The sequence below is a fragment of the Nuphar pumila genome, chromosome 2, assembly GCF_984573655.1.
Source record: "Nuphar pumila chromosome 2, dmNupPumi1.hap1.1, whole genome shotgun sequence".
NCBI lineage: Eukaryota > Viridiplantae > Streptophyta > Magnoliopsida > Nymphaeales > Nymphaeaceae > Nuphar > Nuphar pumila.
The window spans coordinates 20,282,658-20,292,968 of NC_143250.1; the positions used below are offsets into that span (position 1 = coordinate 20,282,658).

General features: G+C 43.0%; 1 protein-coding gene across 1 annotated transcript; it reads left to right on the plus strand.

Annotated features, from left to right (window-relative positions):
• The first annotated feature begins 1,358 nt into the window (after positions 1–1,358).
• LOC149844970 (DNA repair protein RAD5B-like) lies at positions 1,359–9,481 on the plus strand. Its single transcript, XM_089986644.1, has 18 exons — positions 1,359–2,327; positions 2,777–2,910; positions 3,061–3,196; positions 3,462–3,515; positions 3,780–3,935; positions 4,038–4,189; positions 4,448–4,532; positions 4,954–5,196; positions 5,870–6,013; positions 6,112–6,261; positions 6,521–6,588; positions 7,088–7,210; positions 7,301–7,400; positions 7,494–7,606; positions 7,726–8,296; positions 8,498–8,569; positions 8,694–8,792; positions 9,147–9,481. Exons 1-18 carry the CDS (start codon positions 1,359–1,361, stop codon positions 9,267–9,269), a joined length of 3,492 nt encoding a protein of 1,163 aa, XP_089842770.1. The 3' UTR covers positions 9,270–9,481.
• Positions 9,482–10,311: the final 830 nt, after the last annotated feature.

The following is a 10,311-nucleotide window of genomic DNA, read 5'->3' on the forward strand; positions in this document are numbered from 1 at the left end:
AGTACGGGAGGACGTCTTATTTTAATAATTGATTTTAAATACCCAGAAAAAAAGAAATTAAATTCATTGGGATTGCTTCAATGCCAGGCACGTAGCGTTAATAAATTTTAAAATGAAAAATGGTGATTTTATCACATAGTGAGTCAGGAACATTGAATCCAAACCGATTTTCGAGGCCTTCCGGCGGAGGACGAGCTTCTCAACTGCTTTCTTCTCGTGGAGAGTTGTCCATTTATCGAGACGTGGGGCTCGTCTCGACGTGCATTCATCGCTGTTGATCCTGTCCCACATGGTGGCGGTGGTCCTCCGGTAGAGGCAGAGCTCGCCATTGGCATCTTCGGTGGACCTGTAGATGGCGTCAAGCAGAGCCAATGAGAAGGATGGGTTTCTCGGGAACGTTCCCTCTTTCATTTCCGACCTCCATCTTTCCATACTTTTGTGTAATTATTATATCTCCACTCGCAAAGAGAGAGAGATGGAGATAGAAAGATGGGATGGTGATGGTGGTGGTGTTGGTATGGTGAGAAAGACTCAGAAGCTGAAGAGAGGTGTTTGGAGGTTGGAATAATTGGAGTGAGCAACAGGGATACATGACATCTTGACGTCTTAAGATGAGTAGAGAGAGAGAGAGAGGCACAATCAATGCCTGCTGCAAAAAACAAAGGATGGCAGCAGAGAGAGAGAGAGAGGTCACTCATTCATCCTTTTTAGCTTCTAGTATGGTAGTGTTTTTTCTTGGTAATTTATGAAGCGTGCACTTAAGTTTCTAGCATATTTAAAGAAGGCGACCCATTTAATAAACGGGTTAACTGTGTCGTGTCGGGTTACCCATTTAATAAACGGGTCGTGTTCGTGTTGAGGTTTTCTGACCCGCCAACCCGACCCGATTGCCACCCCTAATTGCAAGTAGGTGATTGGGTATTTGCCTCATAATCATAGTACCTTGTTTTGGACCAGATTCTGATCAGTGGACCCGAATCCGGTACCGTTTCGATGTGCTCAAGGCGCTATAACAAGGCAAAACCGCGTTACTGTTATGCCCGAAACTTACTCCTTAAGAAAGCGAGGGAAAAAGGTCAAAAACGAAAGCCGAGATGACTGAAAGATGATATCGAGAGCATCCCAAAAATTCTCTCCCTTCCACGTCAGAAAAAGCATTTTAATAAGCTGAAGTGGATCAGCGTGGGAGCACATCCTCAGGGGCTGTTTTTACAGATACAATCACCAAATAAAGATAAATTTTCCAAAGGTATAGACCAATCCCTCCTACTCGCGCCAAAGTACTCCCGCCAAATTCTCCGTCCCTATTTATTTATCCTTCGATCTCTCCATTTCCCCTAAAGCTCCGAGGGAAAAAAATGGGGGGCTGCAATCCAGAAGGGATAGAAGCGATACGCGTCGTCCTTGGCTCGTCTCCGCCGGAATCAGACATTTTCCTGGCGCTCAAGCTCGCCGGAAACAACGCCGATGTCGCGATCAACATCCTCCTCGATTCCCCGGACTTCCTCAGCCGTTCGGTCACCGTCAAGCGGACGAACCCTGTCGCCGGTACCCGGGTCTCTGCCGAAACGCCGAGGGAGCCGATGCTGGCCATGAAGATGGAGGATTCCGGCTTTGTCGCGGCCACCGTGAAAGTCGTGGATTCCGGCTTACCGAATGCTGTGAAGATAGAGGATTCTGTCTTCCCTGCCACTGCGAAGATTGAGGATTATAGCTTCCCTGCTGATGTGAAGATCGAGAAATCAGACACACTCACCGCCGTGAAAATCGAAGATGCTGGATTTGCTCCCTTCACAAAGGTCGAGGGAGATGCTGGGATCCCTACCGCCGTGAAGATCGAAGATTCCAGTATCGCCACCGCTGTGAAGATCGAGGATTCGGGTATCACCGCCGCGGTGAAGGTCGAAGATGCCGGCTTTGTAAAGATCGAGGATGCAGCCAACGCCTCCGTCGTGAAGATTGACTCTAGCGTTGTGTCTGCCGTGAAGCTCGAAGACACTGGCTTGGTGGGAACCACCGCGAAGAGCCGGTGCATTTTCCCGCAACCGGTATCGTATGCATTGGCACCGGTGGCCGATGGTGGTGCAGAAGCGGGAGTGCATCCAGGGGCGGACGTCGAGGATTTTCCGGTGGAGGAGGACTGGTTCCACGTCGGGAGCACTCACGTCTCAGGGCTCTCGACGTGCCGAGGGAGGCGGATCGTCTGCAACGAGGTCGTCGACTTCGAGTTCCCCCGCGCTGATCGGAAGCGGGGGCGGTGGGTCAGCTGGAAGGCCGCCGCTGCCTCGTCGGAGATCGTCCGGTTCTCCACCAGGAGGTCGGGAGAGGTAACAGAGCAACATAAACCCCCTACCCCTGTATATCAACGTTCGCCTAGTCCGGATCGGGTCTATGCCAACCCGAAGCCAATTACCACATACCAAATGGATTCGGGGAAGTAGCCAAGAAGGCTCACCGCTCACGCAGGAGCCCTCATCTAACCGGGTCTAGGGCTGTCCGTGGGCCGGGTTTGCTTGGATAATCAACCCAACCCTAACGTGAATATCTGGATACGGTCACAAAATTTGTGACCCGAATATTATTTGGTTTCGAGTTTTGATCTCAAGTGCTGTGCAAATTTAACCTTTAATTTGCCCGTTAAGAACCGTTTTTAAGTTCCCGTTTTCTTTCAAGGTGCATATAACTATCTCCTTGCAAAATAAAAAGCTTTGAATTCCCATTCGATGGGTTATCTTCATGTTGGTCGTTAATTTGGCATTGGTTTGTTCTGCATCAGATTGGCAGGCTACCATCGGAATGGACGAGGTGCTTGATCCCTTTAGTGCAGTCATCGAAGGTCAAGATCCGCGGTAGATGTATTTATGCACCAGAAAACCTCAGTATTATGCAAGAGATCGTTCTGTATATAAGGTATTAACAATATCTGATTTATTGATGCGTGTTATTAGCACTATGGTCTGCTTTTTTTTTGGGGTGCTTTTTCAATATATGGGTGGCTGGTATCTTGACTGCCTATTTGACTACAAGGGTTCATTTTTGTTGTGTTTTTGCTATTTGCAGTTTGTACATCCATAGTTCAATCTTCACAGATGCTAATCTTTCTTCATGGAAGTTCGTCAATCCCTCTCTTCACGATTCCACACTTCACCCTCTTCCCACCTTGTTCAAGTTGCTTAAGATGAAACCGTTTAAGAAGGTCGGCAAATGCTCTCTCTCTCTCTGGAAATGACCCACGTAGTACACGTGGACATGGACTCCAGTGGGATGTAAGAAATGGGTCTGCTCTACACGATCTGGTTGTAGTTGTTGATCACGTAGAAAATTATGTTGTGGCAAATTGAATGCGGCGTTTCAAAATCTGAAAATGAACTCGACGTTTAGTATGTCAATTTGGCTTTGATTTTTAACTTCTGGGTCGCCTAGAATCTGAACTTTCCGTTAATGTCTTTTGTCATCTGCAGGCTGATTTTACTCCGGAGGAGCTTGATAAACGAAAAAGAAAGCTGAACTTGAAAGTACGTTCTTATTGTTTAGTTTTCCAATCACGAGAGAGAGAGAGAGAGAGAGAGAGAGAGAGAGAGAGAGAGAGAGAGAGAGAGAGAGATCTTCACAACTCACAATCGTCAAAGGCTCACATTTCTGCATGGTTGCATACATGCAAAGACGCCTGTGCGTAACCAGTTTGTGAATATTTGTATGGTTACCAAGAACCAGTGGGTTTTAACATTTCCGGATGGCTTTGGTCTAAAAGGTTTCTTCCATCTTCATATTCTTAACAGAACGAAGACGATTCCAATGACTTCACACCAACAGTGCCTCTTGACAACCGCAAAAGAGGGAACCTGCTTCCTCCAGGTGAGGATGGCGAAGAGCAGGTCCTTTCTGACTCGGCTATGTCTAAGCTTGTAGGCAGTGCAGATATATACGACTTAGAGGTAAAGCAGCCCGAGTAGCTAAACTCAATACTCTTTCTTGCCAGCTCTCATGATTTCGCTAGTTTCTATGGACCACATAACGGGTAGTTTAATTTTTTGCAGGAAAAGGATCCACCTAGCACACTTTTGTGTGAACTGAGGCCTTACCAGAAACAAGCACTGTACTGGATGTCTGAACTGGAGAAGGGAATCGACGCAGAGAAGGCAGCGAAGACACTTCATCCCTGTTGGGATGCTTACCATATTGCTGATAAGTATGTACAGGCAACTGCTTTTGTAGAGAATGATTTAAATTTGTTTTGTTCAGTACTGTTGATTTGTTAGTCACTGCGATTATATGCTACTACATCAACTTGGTACTGCCATACTTGCAGTCTGCCGCCTCGCTCGATTGAAAGCAGCCTGAGTTTATACAGAGGCTTAACCCATCCGTTGCACGAGTCCTGGGTTTAGTTTCTGGTTTCTGTCATCTGGAATTATTTGAAACGTGTATTGCTCGTTTGTACTTGCAGGAGAGCTTCTGCTGTGTATATGAATGTGTTCTCAGGGGAAGTGACCACTCGCTTTCCTAGTGCAGTTCGGATGGCGAGAGGAGGAGTAAGTTGCTCTTTCTCCTTTAATTAACAAAAAGAGTGATAAATTATTCTTGTTTATCTAGTAGTGCAATTACCCTAGATCTGTGCCACTTTCTTTCCATGAAAGGATCTCATCACTTACTGATGCATTTTAAATTGACTTCTCAAAACTGTAATTCATGAAAGAAGTGCATGTTCTTGTATGGTTTATTTGGATTGTCTCCTTTGATGACAATGCAACTTGGCCATCTTGTTTATGGGTGCACACAACTTGGAGTGAGGCATCTGCATCCATAGACGAGTTGGCTGAGCTGTGCATGGACTTGAATAAGTCTTTTCAATAGCTCATGCATAGATAATGGTGGGCTTCTGTGTGCTATAGAGCACTTAAACATTCACCAATTGCCATTAAAATTTTTCTGACTATTGGAATCTTGGTGAAGATTTTAGCAGATGCAATGGGGCTTGGAAAGACTGTGATGACGATTGCACTCATTCTTGGGAAACCAAGCAGACAAATCTTGGAAAATGAAGACACAGAAAGTGCAGTCACACAAATTGAAGACAATGGAAAGGATGTGAAGATACATGACAGAGCACCCAAGAGAGCCAAAACTCAAAACCGACCTAGGACTAAATGTGGCACCCTCATTGTCTGTCCCATGGCATTGTTGGGCCAGTGGAAGGTGAGTGTTATAGTTTCAACATTTAAACCTGATTCAGCCATTCATTGTTCATGCACTCGTCCCCTTTGTGCATGTGTGTGTGTATGTGTCTGCACTGCATGCATATGTTTGTGTTTGTGCATGTATACACATGCATGTATTCATAGTCACTGTTTTACGATAAAATTCATTCGTTCTTACTCAGCTAGTGATCTCAGTATGCAAACAGCCCCCATCCTTTATCATCTACTGCATATGAATTTGATTTGTTATTTTATTTGCCGTAAACAGACGTCTCAGTTTCCCAGATCATGTCATGCTTGAAGGTCTTGGAATCCTGACTTGAATATGCTCAGTCAAAGTCCAAACAATTGGTTTAGCTATCTACATTTGGTCTACTTTTTTTATCAAGTTGATGTTTCAACATTTTGATTGCCAGTTTAGCAGACTTGTAATGCTTTCAGCCTTTGAGTTGTTTATCAACCTCCATTGACAGTCAATGCCTGTCAAGTCTTTGGGCTATCCATAGTTACAGAGTGCCTCCATACGCGGCAATTTGATTTCTTTGTATTTGAATGCCATGAAAGAGAAACACATGAACTAATTTCAATGGTCAATCAGTTTACCCATGCTATTCTATTTTTTTCTTGTTTGTATGTTGTTCCATCTGCAAATTCATCATCAAAATGTGCAGAATGAGCTGGAAAACCACTCCAAGCGGGGAGCATTATCAGTTTTTGTGCACTATGGTCAAGACAAAACAGAGGACCCTAAAGTTATGGCAGAGTATGATGTGGTCCTAACAACATACGGAGTCTTAACTGCAGCATATAAATGTGTAAGTGCCACCAAATTTCAGTTGCTCTTAAGATTTCCCACCTTGTAATGTGCTTGTATTTTGTTATTCTGAGATCTCTTTTTCTTCTTTTTTGTCAGGATTCTGGAAGCATTTTCCATAAAGGAGAATGGTACAGGGTGGTGCTAGATGAAGCACACACTATCAAGTCTGCGAAGTCCCAAGCAGCTCAGGCAGCATTTGAACTTGTTGCATACTGCCGTTGGTGCCTTACAGGCACACCTCTACAGGTCTCTCTCTCTCTCTCTCTCTCTCTCTCTCTCTCTCTTCTGTGTGCGTGTATCTGCGTATACACATGCTTGCATTGGTGCACACATGTTTGTCTGTAGATGGGGAGCAAAGTTGCTCAAATTTTGGAAGGGAGTCAAATGTTTTTCCTGGGGCACAATAAGGCTAAACACAACTATGAGCAGGTCATGGTTGGGTTGATGCTAATTTGCTTAGATGATCAGCCTCTAAGTATATTTATCCTGTTTGTTCTGGGTGCAGAACAAGTTGGAAGATCTCTATAGCCTCCTGTGCTTCTTGCATGTTGATCCGTGGTGCAACTGGGCATGGTATGTATAATCACTCAATTTATAATATGAGTTCAGTGTTTATTGCAGGTTTTTGAGCATATAAACTTTCAAAATTGTGCCGTGTTAATCATTCAGAAGCAGCTAGAAAGAATCAAATGATTGTGCAGAGATCATTAAGCAAATTTCCCTGAATCACCACTTTTCTAAAAAAGAGCACATATAGATCACCACAACTACTTTCCACTATAAACAGGCCACCTGTTTATGACTTATGAGGCAGTGAGGAGCACATAAACATGACGGATGCTGGAATTCACATCTCAAATATGTTTGTAGTAAAGGGAATGCACATACCTACATTTGTCTAAAGTTGGTTGTGTTCTTCCCCTAAAATGCAATTTATGCCTGTTTCATCACAACATTTGGGGCTACCAGCTATACCTGATCTTCCAAAGATCCATTCACCAATTCTGTATGCTCATGAAAGCAGTCCTTTTGTTAGATGCATAATGAAATTTTCCCAACTTAACATTTGTAGGTGGCACAAACTAATTCAGGGGCCTTATGAGAGCGGTGATGAGAGAGGGCTGAAGCTTGTCAAGGCCATTTTGAGACCATTAATGCTGAGGAGAACAAAAGACACTACAGATAAAGAAGGAAGGTCTGATACATTCTCCATTGAAATTTTGCTCTGTTTCATTCAACTTCTTTTATACATTTCAGTGCTGTTAATGTTTAATCTGCAATTCAGACCCATTCTTGTTCTTCCACCTGTGGATACCCAAATTATTGAATGTGAACAGTCTGAAGCTGAGAGGGACTTCTACATGGCTTTGTTTAAGAAATCTAAGGTGATTCTACAACAGAAACTCCTTCAATTCAACTAAATGTAATAGCCATTTTCTGCCAGCAGTTTTATTGACTCTTATATATGCATAATGTAGGTTCAATTTGATCAGTTCGTTGATCAAGGAAAAGTCCTTCACAATTATGCATCCATTCTTGAACTGCTTCTGCGGCTAAGACAGTGTTGCAATCACCCTTTCCTTGTTATGAGGTGCATGGATTTGAATTTATCAGCTCACAAAAAAACTGGAAGTTTTTCATTAAGAATAGGTCTTTCTTGATGTGGGTGCTAACTGTTGAAAAGATTTAATTGTCAATTATTGGTCGCAGTCGTGGTGACACACAGCAGTACTCAGACATGAACAAGCTAGCGAAGCGCTTCCTAAATGGAAATCCCAACCAAGATGACACCACTGCCCCCACTCGAGCCTATGTAGAACAAGTGGTGGAAGCGATCCAGCGAGGTGAGACCAGAGAATGTCCCATCTGCTTTGAAATGCCAGAAGATGCTGTTCTCACGCCATGTGCTCACAGCATGTGTAGGGAGTGCTTGCTCTCAAGCTGGCACAGTCCAGCAGGAGGGCCTTGTCCAATCTGCAGGAAGCTTATAATGAAGCAAGGTCTGATTACCTGCCCATCTGAGAATAGGTTCACTGTAGACATTAATAAGAACTGGAAGGATTCAGCCAAGGTATCTGCATTAATGGGCTGCCTGGAAGAAATCCAGCAGTCAAGAACTGGTGAGAAGAGTATAGTCTTCAGCCAGTGGACATCTTTTATGGATCTGTTGGAGGTGCCCTTGAAGAAGAAAGGAATTGACTTTCTGAGGTTTGATGGACAACTTAGCCAGACAAAAAGGGAGAAAGTGTTATTGGAGTTCAATGAAAGTAGAGATAAAAAGGTAAAACCAGGTGACCATCCCCCTCTTAACTCTGTTCTGAACCTTGGGAAGAAATAGTCAGGTGAGCCTGCATGGTACAAGTCAAAATGAATTGCAAGGTCTTAGTGTTGATGCCAGACATCAAAGTCTATGAATGAATTCACATGGTCCAAGAAATTTACGTCATGTCTAGTTTTTAAGATCATGTTTGCCGTCTTTCAGGTCCTATTGATGTCCTTGAAGGCTGGTGGAGTTGGCCTTAATCTTACTGCTGCCTCAAATGTTTTTCTAGTGGTAATCTTCTCCCCCTTTTCTCTCTCTTTCTCTGTGTGATTGCTAAGATAGTCATCATACATTCCAATTTGTGTGTATCTCCTTAGTTGCTAATTGCAGTTTGGTTCCAAAAACTATAAAATAGGATCCATGGTGGAATCCAGCAGTTGAGGAGCAGGCAATAATGCGGATACATAGGATCGGGCAGAATCGAAGGGTGTTTGTACGTCGATTCATAGTCAAGGTGCTTTCATATTCTATAATCCATAAAGCTTATTGTTCCACATACAGCTGCTTTGTGAAGTACGATATAGTGACATCCAGATTCCAGTGATGCTTACCACTTCATGAGCGTTGCTGCATTTGTTGGGCCCATACTATATGTCTGAGGCCCCACTTAGGCACTCAAACTCCTGCCTTCTTGGTGGTGACAACATGCTGTGTTCTGCTTCTGCTTAATTAGTGCTGTTAAAAAGTTCGTTCTCGTACTGTCTTCCTATTATTGACACGTTAAATATGTTTTCTATGTCGTTCTTAATGAATGTCAATTCAGTTTGGTGCTTATCCTCAATTGAGCTAACATGTTGGAGGATGGCAGGGGACTGTGGAGGAAAAGATGCAACAAGTTCAGGCGAGGAAGCAGAAGATGATAGCAGGGGCTCTAACTGATGGAGAGATGAGGACAGCTAGAATAGAGGAGCTCAAGATGCTTTTTAGATGATGTGTAAATGAATCAGAAAATGGAAGATTTTGTAAATTCCATTAACTCCCTTCTCATGTTCACGTAATTACGGCAAGACATTTTTCCAGTTCTTTGCTGTAAAAAATTTGTATATTCTACGTGAACAGTGAACTTTTTGTTATATTGCCAATGTTGATGTAGGATCTAGTATATATATTTTAAGATCAACAGTAGAGAGAGCAAACTTTAAATATTTGTTAGTGAAATTTACGCTTCAGCACTATTGTGTGATGAGCATTGTATCCCTGCAAAGAGAAATCTCTCTCTCTCTCAGCAAAGACAGGAGTCGAAAAAGTGCACCATGGTAGAATACGGAAAATTAAGGTATCAGCAGAGGGGCTTATGATCCATGTGGAGGTATAGTATGGTCTTGTGTGTAGTGCTGGGAAACAAGTTCATCAGGTCATGGCTTGGCTCATGTTTGGCTTAGAAAGACCTTGTTTCAACTCCTAAGAACTCAGTAATATATTTTACATTTTTTTGTAACCCTGTTTCTTTCAGCTCTAAACAATGAAGTTTTTCTGCCAGCTTTAACATGGCTCATTATGAGCACGAACTTGGGTTGGCTTGCTATAAGAATGAGTCAAGCTTGAACACTTCAAGCTCAGCTCGTCTAGCTCTTTTACCAGCCCTCTTTGTATTTATTTGTATTAGATGCGCAAGTGCACTGCATCTAATTAAACGTCTGTTTCAAATTCAATACATTTTTTTCATAGAATTTTGAAAATAGAATCCAAAATATTTTTCTTGGACGGAATTCAGAATCGTATGGCTGGAGTTTTCAGATTCAACTGTCTTTTGTGCGTTTTACATGGAAAGCACACTTCTCAACCATTTTTAATACCGAATCCAGTATTACCATATAAAATTTCAAATTCAGATTCAAACTTTTAAAAACTTGGATTGAGATGATCAATCACACGATCCAACTATTTGATCTGTTTATGCCCTTGTCATGTGCTCAACAAACTCCTGAAGCAGAAAGGGGATCATTGCTTGGAAAAAAATCCAAGACGGCAGA

What these genes read in the sequence shown, in the direction of transcription:
- LOC149844970 (XM_089986644.1), top strand. Translation starts at nt 1,359, where the DNA reads ATGGGGGGCTGCAATCCAGAAGGGATAGAAGCGATACGCGTCGTCCTT. An exon ending in AAAGAAAGCTGAACTTGAAA is followed by an intron (nt 3,516 to 3,779) that starts GTACGTTCTTAT and finishes TATTCTTAACAG; the next exon opens with AACGAAGACGATTCCAATGA. An exon ending in CAGATATATACGACTTAGAG is followed by an intron (nt 3,936 to 4,037) that starts GTAAAGCAGCCC and finishes AATTTTTTGCAG; the next exon opens with GAAAAGGATCCACCTAGCAC.